This window comes from Xenopus laevis, chromosome 1L, assembly GCF_017654675.1.
Source record: "Xenopus laevis strain J_2021 chromosome 1L, Xenopus_laevis_v10.1, whole genome shotgun sequence".
NCBI lineage: Eukaryota > Metazoa > Chordata > Amphibia > Anura > Pipidae > Xenopus > Xenopus laevis.
Genome location: NC_054371.1, coordinates 84,231,826 through 84,246,129, shown reverse-complemented (window position 1 = coordinate 84,246,129; position 14,304 = coordinate 84,231,826). Strand labels below are relative to the sequence as shown.

At 36.0% G+C, this 14,304-nt stretch overlaps 1 protein-coding gene across 7 annotated transcripts in view; it reads left to right on the top strand.

Annotated features, from left to right (window-relative positions):
• Window positions 1-14,304, top strand: part of rufy3.L (RUN and FYVE domain containing 3 L homeolog) — a 55,073-nt gene that overhangs the window by 18,320 nt on the left and 22,449 nt on the right. For 4 of the 7 annotated variants that reach the window (XM_018247382.2, XM_041581202.1, XM_018247434.2 and 1 more), the window contains exons 2-5: window positions 3,379-3,432; window positions 9,973-10,146; window positions 11,629-11,746; window positions 12,515-12,616. In XM_018247382.2, coding sequence (XP_018102871.1) covers window positions 3,379-3,432; window positions 9,973-10,146; window positions 11,629-11,746; window positions 12,515-12,616 — 448 coding nt within the window. 7 annotated transcript variants of the gene reach the window in all.

Sequence of the window (14,304 nt, the reverse complement as noted above, 5' to 3'; positions counted from 1 at the left end):
GTAGGTGTTGTGGCACATGCTTTTGCATATTGAACCAGTTCCCCAGCTGTCTCTTTATGTGCATTCCTGTGACATAGAACTGGGAATATGTCAAATGATCCTATGTCACATACATGCACATAATGACTGAGCTGGAGCATGAGCTTGGAAGAGAGCTCTGGGTTTGTGCTGCAATTATATTCTTGACCCCAAAACTGCACTCTGATTACGTTCTGCTTTAACTGGCATTGATCGTTATACAAACTAATTATATATATATATATATATATATATATATATATATATATATATATATATATATATATATATATATATATATATCGTTATTTTTTGCCAGAAAGGCATACAAATGATTTTGAATTCTGTTAATGAACTAATACTGCTGTTACCTCATTTAATAAGAACCATTACAGTCCATACAGTAAAGACCCTTCCAGCTCTGATGGTGACATTTCCTTTCTTAGGGTCTCCCTCATCTAAAAGACAGTCTGCTGTGTTTGGGGGTGGGTGGTGTCACAATACTGGATTAAATCTTATGGACTAGGGAAGTAAACTATAGTAGCATTAATGAGTATAAGTATTAATTGTATCTTGGTTAGGATAAAGTGCAAGAGTACTCTTATTATTTGAGAGAAAAAATGAATAATTTAGTTAATTTAAATAAAGCTTGAATTATTTAAATTATTTAAATGGAGTCTGTGGGAGATGGCCTTCCTGTAATTCAGAGTTTTCTGGATAATGGGTTTACAGATAATGGATCCCATACCTGTATTCTATTAATGCAATTGGAACTTAAAATGTATTCCATATCACAAAATTGTGGTAAACTTTTCATAAAATATCAATCTAGCAATCCTTTTACATTTATATAATATTAGTATAGTGGTTACTGAAAACAACTAGTAAATGTAAATGAAGCCCCCTAGTAAATGTTATTTTGTAATTTGTTTGTATTCTTGAGCAAATGTGACCGTTCTGATCAGAGTAAAAAGATGCAGCTCTTTGTGCAGGCATAATGCATGTAGACTTTCCAACTGATACATTGCTCAGAAATGTAAATGCTATTGATTATATAACATCTGGGCCTCCTAATCCCCCACCTCCCCCACACCTTGGATAGCCATCAAGGCTCTACTCTGAAATTGCTTGGTATTCCCAGAAGCAGTGTATACCAATAGCCAGGGTTTAAAGTGATACAGCACATTAGATGGCTGCAGGCATAAGAATGGATCTAGCACCTCCTGGGACTTATATTCAGTCCATCTGCAGCTAATCACCTGAGTGCTGTGGAGGCTTGTCTTTATGAATAATAGATTTCTCTGCCTTCATTGTTCACTTAAGTTTTCGGTGAAACATCTTGGTTTTTTCTGTATAACCTTGTTTAGACATAAGTTAATTGGTAAATTTGAAGGGGAACTAGGAAATGAAAATATAATTTAAACTTCATCATACTTACATTTTCTAACCATAACCTCACTATCCCTCTCTCAGCATCTATCTCTTTTCATTCTTTTTTCATGCAGGAGTTGGGAGTCTGATTTTTAATCAAAGCCGGGTTTAATACAGCCTTTGGGTTTACCTAAAATATGTATTAGAGCTTACTCTTTTAAAATCACCAGAAATCTTTACAAGCAGGATTTGTGCCAATTTATTTTGTTAGATTTAGTTTGTCCTGAAATTAGTTATTTGGGTGAGCTCTAATACATCTGCTAGGAAAGGGAGCCCCCCTAAAAGATATATTGGATCTAACTGTCAATCAAAATCTGACACCAAGTTCCTGCATGAAGAGAGAATGAAGATAAACAGATGCTGAGTAATAGTGGACCTAACTTGAGTTCTCCTTTAACCTGACTTCTGTTTAAATTGTTCAAATGATTCTACTTTTGTGCTTAGTTTTTATTCTGTAGACCTGAAATAGTTTGTAATTTTTCAATTCTTAGTTGACTAAAAATACAGGGAGATGCAGTTTTCTCCAGCTTGGAGACCTCTTCTGTTATCCTCCATTTCCATTATGCAACTATTAAAGCTATTTGGAACATGTCTGAAGGATAGCATAAATAAATGTTCTCCACCTGTAGGCCAGGGCCAAACAGGTGATTTTTTTTAATCATTACAAATAATGTCCAAACTATAACCATCAAGACAAGAGAATTACATGAAGCTCTCACTAGGGAACACAGCAGGAAACTCAGTAGCACTAGGCTTTTTCTCTGCTTGCATAGAAAGGAAGGTGGGGTCATTCCTCACAAAAGTTTTCAGTTTCATGCCTAAAACTGGTCAGACCAATGTCCACCTGTGCTGACGAAACACAGAAGATCAGCCTTTTCTCCACCTGCAAGAGAAAAGGAGAAGAGGAGATGGGCCAGCCTACACAGAATTTTCACCCCAGTGCACCCCTTCTCACATGATCCCCAGGAAAAATTCTATCAATCACTGCTCCACGCCAATGTGAGATACATACCCAGAGCAAGAAAGATAGACCTGGGTACAACAAAATGAATGTGTTCTGCCATACTGAAAGGAATCCATTGCCCTTGACTCCATGGTAAAATACAATTAAGTTAAAATATTCCAAAATGTGTGAATTTAAAACTAAGGGCCCTCCCATACTGATTTATCCGGCTGATCGGCTTTGACTGACGCCACAGAGTTTATTGCTCCTTGAATGGCTGGTCATACTGTCTGGTTAGATAAGGACCCAAACCACCGCATATACAACAAAACCTAATTCTTATTGGAAGAGATTACCTAATACATCAATTCACTGCACATGAACACTCAAATGGTTACCAAATAAAAGCCCATTGAGCTAAACAAACCTGTTTATTTTTGCTGGTGCTGCCACATTTTATAGTTTGTCCATTGTATTTTTTTTTTTTTTTCATTAAAAGTTAAATGGGTGCTATCATGAAATTTTTATGCAGATTTGTTTCCCTCCAACTTCCATACCTTGCTAGTTGTGGCCTACCAAAATCATTGTTGCCGACTGAAATGTTTGATCAAGTGACTCCACCAACAGAGGGAGCTCTTGTACAAAACTATTGTTTTGCCTTCCGTATGGGTTTGTACGGAATTAGCTAACTAAGATCGAGTACAAAGCACTGTCCCTTTTTTTACAGAGAAAAAGCAAATGAAGAAAAATGAAGAAATAAATTCTATGGCACATGGCATTGTTACAGCCAACAGTATGCCCATATGGTCTTTGCTGTTAAACGGTACTAGGAGTTAGCAAAAGTAGGTTTACAGCATTAAACGTTTGTAGGTTGGATGTGTGTGCATAATACAACAGTGAAAAGAAAGACAGTTTTAGGTCTTGTTATTCTTATGCATCATGCTATTCTTTTATTTTTTTTTCTTTCTTTTTTGGCGTTGGAAAAGACTCTTGGGAGGATTTGACAGAGTTGATGGAGCAAATGTGTGATGATACAGAAGGTGCGTGCCTCACAGTGTCAGCACAGTAGTTAGGGATTAATCCTGCACTTGTTACACTGCATGCCCTATTTTTCCTGAAATTGTCGTTGTGTAGTACACTTATTTACATTCTTGTTAATAAATATGACTATCTTGTATATTCTCCAAAGCAGTATGCTGGAATTTTTAAGATGAACAAAAAGGGGTTTCATGTAAATTTGATATAATCAGTTTGCTGTTGTAGTTTTGTATTTAAGGCTGCACTAGATGTTAGTTAGCTATTTAAACATGTAATCATTTTACAAAATTGTGAAACATAAGAAATCCTTAAAATATAAGGTATAATTTAATGTTTAAATGTTTTTTAGTAGACTTAAGGTACGGTGATCCAAATTATGGAAACCCCCCCAGGTCCCAAGCATTCTGGATAACAGGTCCCATATCTGGACACGAGCCAACAGCTGTTGTGTTTGCAGTTGCTTTTGTACCCTTAATAAATTAGACTATCCATTATATTCTCCAAAGCATCATGCTGGAATTTTTAACAATAACATTAAATAAGAATGTACTACACCAAACCATCTGTTACAGCCTTCTATGATCCTGGTTTTATCCTCTTCCTCATTAGAGCAGTTTAGATGGGAATACTGACGTTTTCTTGGTTTGCAATATAACTCTGACATAAAGGTAAAAGAACACTCAAGGGTAAATATGTGTTGTGGTTGTCAAATTTTAAATCATATGAATAAATGTCTTTTTAATCCAGTTACGGGTGGAGACTTGCTGATCCACCTTTATCCCTTAATCAATCTGCGCTTCTTACCATTTGCCTCTGGTTGTACTATTTAAGGGAGTTTCTTTGGTACAGAGGTGGAGTTCAGACCTGAAAGGGTCCTTGACCAACATAACTAGGGATGGTCATTTGTAGTGCCAGTACATCGCAAATACAACGGTTTAACTCATACAGAATCTGCTGGAAAAAAATATGCAGAAATATTTTATTTTATTTCTAAATTGATTAAAAAGTGAGGTTTCTGTAGGCTTTAACTGAACAGATTTATCCCCTGATAAATATTTTATGAAATAATTGGTTGTGTTCCCATTAGGGATGTACTGAATCCACTATTTTGGATTTGGCCGAACCCTTGAATCCTTCATGAAAGATTCGGCCGAATCCAACCCCTAATTTGAATATGCAAATGAGGGTGAGGAGAGAAAAAGAGAGCCAACTGCACAGCGCTGATTAAAAAAATTTCACTTTTTGTGACAAGGATTCAGCCGACCCCTGCTGAAAAAGGCCGAATACTGATCCGAATCCTGTATTTGGTGTATGCCTAGTTCCCATTGGTTTAAATTTATCTTATACCTTCTGAGCTCTCAAGAAGTTCAGATGAGAAACCACTGGTGAAAAAAAGTGGGGGGAAAATGCTTCAAAAAGGCTTATTTACATGTAATGAAGATGTGTTCTTTTGTATTGAGACATTCTGACTATGCTTTATATTTTTCCTCTAAACCCTAAGCACATAGCCTAAAAGCATAAATATATACCTAAACCATTCAGCTACTTAAGTTACTCTTAATTTCTCATGAATGTAGAGGTTGACGTTCAAAATAAATACTGTATGTGTGTGCAAATTTTAAACTGGCTGCCTGAAATACATTTTTATTCTAGTTAGTGGAGAAAGAGGTTGTATTACTGTAGGCACTTTTTATCCTGGACAGTAAAGTTAAATTGTATACCATGCAAAGTTTGCTTTTGTAACTAGATTTCATCATGAAATATATCTTATGATGTGGAAATGTGTGTTGCCGATTTTTTTGAACAAGCCACACCACTAGCTAATTATATGCATACATGTGCCGCAGCATGAAAACGCACACTGGGAGAGGGCATAACGGAGAGTCTATTTTGGAAATTACATTTTCTGTCATAGGTATCCTTTTAAGCATACCCCATTAGTAATGGACCGATTTGGACTAATGTACTAATTTGTAGTATCGGTATGTTTTACTGTTATGTAATGCTGTTTTAAATGGTTACTTTCAGTGATGTGCGGGTCACAAACTCAACCCGCACTGACCCTAACCCGCAAAACCTTAACCCACACCCACCCTAACCTGCAAAATGTCGCCAATGTAGGACCCACATCCGAGCTGTATCCGCGGCATCTCTCTTTCTGTATGATGTGCGTGCCTTTGGTTCCAAGTAATGGAATCTCCGGGTGCAGTGGAAGCATATACTTCCCCAGTCTGACCCACACCCAACCCTCGCTCGCAATGGCTGGCTGAATTTCAACCCTAACCCACCCAACCGTTGCTCAACCCACAGATCACTGTGGGGTCAACCCACTAACATCACTAGTTACTTAAAATACATATTTTTTATTTTAGTTTAAAAAAAAAAAAAAGGAACATTTTTTACTTGGATGCCATATGTTGTTGCCTCCATGATCTAGATTATAAAGAATATGAGTAACTGGTTATTTATAGTCATTAAATGGGTGTCGACAACACATAACAGTTTTTATTTTTAATGCCTTTAATTAGGCAGCAGAATAGTGTACTCCTTTGACATTTTTCCACCTGGGCCTTACTTTACAATGCTATTTTATATTGGTTGGCTGATGAATTTAATATGTATCCTTAAACAAAGTAGTTTATTTTCTTTTTGATAGTTTACAACTTCTTTGAGAACATAAAGTGAGTATAGTCTTGTCATATAAAGCGGCAACGGGGGGGGGGACAATAATTATGTTTGCAAGAAATGTGAGATCTTACTAATTTCCTAGTAGCTTTTTGGGGGTTATTTATTAAAATCCGCTTTTATCTCGTTATTAAGATAAAAAAATAAGGACCAAACTCCCATACCCAATTTGACCTTATATACTATTAAAAAAGCTCAAATTAATAAAAACACAATAAAATTGAGTGAAAATCCGAATCGTATGTTGTTTTAGGGTCTTTTTCCCGAATCGAGCTGAATTTTTTTTTTTTTTTTTCTGTACGAAAAGCCTGACATGGTAGGATTTTCGATCTAAACCCAGAGCAGACCACAGTAACTTCCAGTTAGGATAGGGACCTCTGCCATTGACTTATGCACAACCTCGACAGGTCTGAGTTTGTAAACCAAAAATTTTAGGGTTTGCCCCAAAATGCCCTACCAGATAATTTGAGGTTTAGTAAATAACCCCCTTTGTGTCTGCAATAAGCCCCTCAGTTATTGTGATCACAATCCTAGAACAAGTTTGAGAGACGCCAAAAGCATATACTGTATTGCTAACTACTACATCAGTTAATGTCATCATAAAGCTCTTTGAATGTCACTTATATATTATTGTTTTGGGTTTATATAAACTGGGGTTTTACCATATGGAAAGCTTCAAATTACAGGAAATCCATCTCCTCTGTAATTCTAAAACATTAACTAAACAGCATAAATAATTAGTGGCAAAACAAGCTATTGGGTTTATTTAATGTATATCTATCTAGTGAATGAAATTATGAATAACGATCCCTTATCCAGAAAACCCCAGGTCTCGAGCATTCTGGGTAATAGAACTGTACTTTATAATGTAGTCAATATATGTACACTATTGTATATGGTGGGATTTGCTACTATTCAGCCATAAGAATATTAGTGAGGTTGGGCACTGATCAGTCCTAACATACAAGTGGGGTTCCAAATTTTCCTACAGGGGTTCACTTGTGTTGAGGTCAGGCCTCTGTTCTGGCCTGTCAACTTATTATCTTCTGAACCTTACTTTGTACAAGGGGCTATTATCCAGTTGAAACATAAAAGAGCCTTCCCTAAACTTTGCCATAGAGTAGGATGCACAGCATTCTCAAGAATGTTATTGTATGGTGTAATGGCACCTCTTTTAGCAGTGATGACTGATAATGTATTCGATTAATCAAGCATGCAGTTCCATTAGGGCAGAAATAATGAATGCATTGTTTTTTAACGTTTCTGGCAAATTACACTGGGAAACCACGTAAATGTATTTAAATTGTGCTTCATAATTACAGGTTTAAATCTTTAGATGTTCTGTTTGCCAAAGAAGTATATTTTTGTATATAATTTAACAGACACAACTGTAATTAGTTCAGGCAAACAAAAGATCCTTTATCTCAAAGGCTTCTGATCATAAATAAATTTAAAAAAAAAGAGCTATTCTTTTTTGTTTGTTTGTCCAAATAGCAATAAAGGGGCAAAGCTTTAACTTCTTCCCTGTGTATAAAACCTAGCAGTGTAAAGTCTCTGGCTCCAGTGAAAGGGTAGAGTCTTCTGGCAGGGATGTCTGGCCAGGTTCTGAATTTTGTTTTCTCAATGATGAGGCCAAAATCAGACAGCATTTTTGGATCAGCAACTTCAAAGCTGAGCTTTGAACTTTCTCAGGAGTTTGAAAAAGGTAAAGTTCTTTAACATCGTCAAATAGTTATGTATGGAAGCAATTTTTAATCTTCTGTGATGAATGTAATGTATCAACTTCTGTCGAAATAGTTTTTGTTTTTTTTAAATCAATAAGGACAATGGCATATTGGGCATTTTGTAACCTCTTGTGCTCTATTGTATGGTGTATCACAGGAATCACCTGTTCCAAATCCATCCAGTATACCATCAGACCAGTTTGGAACAAATGATTCCAGTGCGTGCTACCACTGAGAATGTAGTTGGATTATCTCAGCTTCCTTTATGACAAAAATTAGGGTTGGCATCCTATTCATTTTAAGGGGTTGTTCACCTTTAAATTAACTTTTAGTATGTATTCTGAGACAGTTTGCAATTGGTTTTCATTTTTTTTATTATTTTCTGTTTTTTGATTTATTTAGCTTTTTATTCAGCTGCTCTCCAATTTGCAATTTCAGCAATCTGATAGTTAAAGTCCAAATTGCCCTAGCAACCATGCATTGAATTGAATAAGACAATGGAATATGAATAGTAGAGGACCTGAATAGAAAGATGAGTAATACAAATAATTTGTAGCTTTACAGAGCATTTGTTTTTTAGCTGGTGACCCCTATTTGAAAGCTGACTAAAGCCAGAATAATTCAAAAACTATAAAAATAAATAATGACCATTTGAAAAGTTGCTTAGAATTGGCCATTCTACAACAAACTAAACTGTAACTTAAAGGTGAACCACTCCTTTAATATTCTTTACCTAACAAAATGTTTTCTTAGAGAATTGTTGCATGTTCCATCCCACAATAGTCGATAGGATTTATTATGGGAGCCAATCTACAGCATGTCTCCATTTAATAAAATGTTTTCATAGGAAAATTGCCATAGAAATACCCATACATTAACATTTAAAGAAAATATGTTGTTAAATTAACAACTGAATTGACAACTGAAAGACATGGCATTATTAAAACATGAAAAGACTTACAAGACATACAGTTAGGGGCAGATTTATCAAAGGTCGAAGTGAAGGTTCGAAGATAAAAACGTTTAATTTCAAAGTAATTTTTGGGTACTTCGACCATCGAATAGTTCAACTTCAATTCGAAGTTGAAAAAAACGTCGAAATTCAAATATTTTTGAAGTACTGTCTCTTTAAAACTTCGCGTTCGACCATTCCCCACCTAATATCTGCCGAAGTGCTGTTTTAGCCTATGGGGGACCTGCTGGAACCTTTATGGAGGAAATTGGGGGAGTTTGGGAAATCGAAGGTCAAAATTAAAAAAAAACTTTGAATCAAAGTAGTGCTACTTCGAATCGTATGATTCGAAGTAGGCCCACTTCGACCCCAAAAAAAACATTCGACCACCATTCGGTTGGTCTTTTTGAATTAATTTTATGGCAGGAGCAGCACTGCCTCCATGCTGTAAGATGTATTTTTTAATGTGTCAACATTCAGCTATATAGTTTAGTGGTAGATAAAAGTCTGTACAACTATATCATCTTATTGGATTAAAAAGCAGCATTCCCTTCTCACATTTGTCATGTTCAATGGCAAATATCTTTTGATGCTGTTAAAGTCAATTAATGTTACTTTTTATATTTACAATTACATCCAACTTGTAGGATGCTACAAGTCGACATCAAGTCTCATCCAACAGCAGCTCCTATGTAAAGCTATATAAGGCTTATGTAGTGGTACCATTGTTTTTTTTTGTTTTTTTTTATATTTACATGTTGTATAATGGCTGATTCTGTTGTCAAGAATACTACTGGATAATTGTTTGTTTTAGCCTCTAGCTACCATTTAACTGTGTTTCTTTGTGACACTTATTCCTGCTGAAAATATGTAAGTGTGCTATTTTTTAGTTTTCTTGGACCACTTTTAGGGTTATGGCATACAAGGCAATTTATTCCAATGTTTTTCCAGCAGAATTTAACGATAATTAAAGAGTAGCTCTGAGTTGATTCTTGTTGGTTTCACTGGGAATCTCCACAATTATCTGTTGCTTTTTCTTACCATGAAAGATAAAAACATGTGTCACTTCCTTCCGTGTCAAGGGAATAAATATTAGCCTTGCCTTTTATCCAGCAGTTTTTTGTATTTTGTAATTTTTTTGATGATGGAAAAGTGACATTGATTGTTTTATTTTTTTCTAGATCCCAATTATCTCATGGCCAACGAACGGATGAATCTAATGAACATGGCAAAGTTGAGTATAAAGGGCTTAATTGAATCTGCTCTTAATTTGGGCAGAACTCTGGACTCCGACTACGCACCTTTGCAGCAATTTTTTGTGGTGATGGAGCACTGCTTGAAACATGGGCTGAAAGGTAAGAACTCTAGCAAAGGAAAGGTCATAGGTTGTTTGTACTATTAATAACAAAAAGCATAAATGCACAAGCTTTATTCATTGACCATATGTTGAACAAAGGATTTACTAATGAAGTGACAATATAAAGGTAAGTGCCACAGTTAAAGGACAGCTAAAACGTAAATTAAAAATATGGTACAAATACCCCATAACACAAAAGGAAGTAACATGTTGAAACAAGTGAGCTCTAAGAACTTAGTTAGGGGGGAACCCATCACACAGAAAAAAATATTACTTAGGGAGTTCCTATGGGAACCTGCATTATTCTAGTTATAAAAGATAAATTGATAGCCAGTTAAAAATAGTTAGTTCTGTTTTTAGTTCACTGTTCCTTTTTTGGCCAAAATCCCACTACGTGTACAGTGAAAAGGCAGCTCAAATCAAAGCTAGTTACTGCACACACAGGGCAGGTTTTTTAAAAAAAAAATTAAAATTTTTCGAGTTTTACTATACCCCGAGGCTGGAAGTCCAAAAATACTCCAGCTAAAAGTTGTCGAGGTCATGTAGAGATCAATGGCAGAGGTCCCTTGAACTATTTGAAGATGTTTGTAGCCTTCATGATCAGTTTTTTCATTGTGTTTCGTTGAAAACTCGATTAATTTAAATATTCGAGTTATTCATCCCAAATTCACTGATTTTATAAATCAGAAAACATTTGAGTTGTGAGTTTATTTTAGGTAAGAAAAAAAACTCTCAAACTCAACCTTTTGATAAAGAACCCTTTAAACAACCTAAAAAACAAAAGAGCAAAGTAAGAAATGCATGAGCAATCTGAGACTTTGCAGACTAATCACATACATAATATAACAATAATTACATGGAGGCTAAATAAAACTAGGAGAGCAGAGAGCACATATTGTGTTAACCATTCTAAGGTTGGTGACATTGCCGACGGGATGGAACTCTGATCGCTTTGTTCGGGCGACTTTGAAAAACTAAGCATTTTTAGTGCCATCCCGCTGGCGATTTACATTTTAGCAGACGGGAAGGCTTTTTGGGGAGATTAGTCTCCCGAAGAAGAGGAAATTTGTCGATGGGCGACTAAATCTCCCCGCGTGTGTCACCACCCTAAAAGTTAAAACGTTTTTTTAAATATTCCTGTATATTTAAAGGTACTGCTACAAAAGTAGACAGCCCAGTATGAAAAACGACTGCTTTTTCATCAAGACTAGACAAGCTGAATTGCCTGTACTATACATTATCCCACTGACTGATTTAATGCTTTATTTAAAAATGTAAAATTCAGTACTGTGAATTACCCAGTATTCTTCAGCAGCAGTGAATTGTGGTTGGCTATAAATATAAAGTTGATTTTATTTTGGTGACATCTATTTTCACTTAAATGAATATACAGTATAAAAAACACAGATTTTTTGCAGCTCCCACATTACATATCTTTAACCTTCATTATTATATTTGCTTTGTGACATTCTTTTGTCAGCTAAGAAGACCTTCCTGGGCCAGAATAAATCTTTTTGGGGACCTCTGGAGTTTGTAGAAAAGCTTGTTCCAGAAGCAGCAGAAATCACAGCAAGTGTAAAAGACCTTCCAGGGCTCAGGTAAGGCACATTGGCATGACAACTCTTCCCACTACTTTATTCTTTTTTTAGCTCTTGATGTTTTTTCTTACTGCTTTTGCTGGGCATAAGTACTAAATGTTCTCTGCCTTGGACAGCAACACAATATAATAACGTTTTTTAATGCAACATTCAAAAAAAATTTCTCTCTGAATTTGTCCACAATTTGATCACAGCTGTTTATTCTGAAGATTAATTTTGTATCTCAGGAGAGTGTAGTTGTATTTGTGGATTGCATATGTATTTAAAAGGTCTATAGACTGGTACTGTTAAACACTAAGAACATACCATGTCTTTATAAATAAGCGCACTTATCTCCATTAGTTCTTCAAAGTATTCTTAGAAAATATTTTACTTGCATTTTTGCCAATTCTTGTTTTGATGTAATAATTATGTATGTAAATCTTCATCCAAAAACATAGTACAGAATGGCTATTGCTAAGAGTCAATCTACTACATAATATATAAGCACATGAGGCATTTGACTAATGGGAGGTTCTCAAAGTATCACAGAGGTCAGAACACCCTTCTCTATGTTTAGCCTCTATCTGTTCATGTAAATGGCAAACTTGCTGACAATGGCATATAATAGCAACGTCTGTCAGAGATTACTTGGAACTCTTGCTTTACATTTTGATTGAATTTAAATAACTGATGTGTCAATACAGTTGACAAGCTGAATTGAGTGGTACACATGCATTTTTTTGGCAGATTCTTATTGAGTTTTTTTGTTACATTTCTGTTGGACAGAACACCTGTAGGAAGAGGTCGGGCCTGGCTTCGTCTAGCACTAATGCAGAAGAAACTTTCAGAATACATGAAAGCTCTTATTAACAGAAAGGATCTCCTCAGGTAAGCTAGTAGTGTCAGTGCACAGTGGTGCAGTATACATTTCTACCTATTCCTGCCTAATATTAATACTTTAGTTTTCAGAATATTTTATTTGCAGGGGTTTGGTTTGGCTTTTCTTACTGAGTTGCTTTATATTTCATGCAATTTGAAGACTTGTGTGAACTTATATTTATTCTCTGCTCTACACAGTGCACTGGTTATGTATCTGACATGTAAGCATGTGCCTTGACCCTTAAGGAGAACTAAACCCCCTTGCTAATAAAAGCTCCTAATCCCCGCTCCCTGTTCCCTTCCGCACAGGTGTTCACACAAGTAAATGCCCCATAGCTGGTAATTACCCCTCATTGCAGAGTCAGCGAAGTGGAGCTTACTGGCGCCATCTTGCAGCGATTCGGTAATCTTTGGGTCCCTTCTTCAATTTCCGTGGCTTTCGGTGCATGCGCAGGTGTTTGGGACCAGCATATTGCTGCAACTGCACATGCACCGATACGGTGCCCTGTGAGCTCCTCTGCGCTCCCTCTGCAATGAGGAGTAATTAATAGCTATGGGGCATTTACTTGTGTGAACACCTGTGCGGGGGGGGGGGGGAAGGGAGGGGGATTATGGAGGGTAGGGATTTTTATTAGCAAGGGGGTTTAGTTCTCATTCAAGTTAATTTTTGGTACTTTATAGAATGGCATATTCTAAGTAACTTTGCAAAGTCTAAATTATTTGCCTTCTTCTTCTGACTCTTTCCATCTTTTAAATGGGGGTCACTGACCCCATCTGAAATATAAATGTTCTGTAAGGGTACACATTTATTGTTGTTGCTATTTTTATTACTCATCTTTCTATTCAGGTCCTCTTCCAGTCTCTTATTCAAATCAATGCATGGTTGCTAGGGTAATTTGGACCCTAGCAACTAGATTGCTGAAATTGCTGAAAACTGGAGAGCTGCTGAATGGAAACCTAAATAACTAAAAAACACAAATGATACAAAATGAAAACCAATTGCAAATTGTCTCAGAATATCACTCTCTGCATCATACTAAAAGTTAACTCAAAGGTAAACAACACCTTTAATGTCCAAAGTGTAACATTGTACATGTTTTAAATAGTTTTTTTAATAGACTTCAATGTTTTTATTTGAAACCACTTTAAGATATTTTACCTGTACCACGGCCCTCCACATGAGGAGATATATATTTATATATATCAAACTGGTGCACTCCAAAATATCGATTTTGTTCGGCTCCTAAGTCAAGCCGTCCACTTCCTGAGGACGGCTTGAGTTAGGAGCGGAAACGCTGAAATAAACAAAATTTTCTTTTGCACTAAAAAAAAAAGCCCTGTGAGTGTAGTTATCTTAATGTTTTTGATATATATGTCTATGAGACTAAAAGAGAGGCTAAAGTTAGATATGTTTTTTGTTTTCTTGGCTCTCCTAAAGTCATTGCTAGGTAATGTCTTGCTTTTTGTAGTTTGTCCCAATCTGCTACTTAAAATAATATGTTTGCACACAATAGGCCACCTGCAGTTTCTTTTTTTGTAGCTTATTAAAATGTAGGTCCATTACAGAGTTTCCTTGGCTCCCAGTTCTCCCAAGTGTGTTGCCATGTGAATACTACTGCTTATAATTAGTTGTGATGCTGTTTTAACCCTTTGTTGGCTAAAAGCAGTAATTCAGTTTGCCACAGAATAATAGCCTG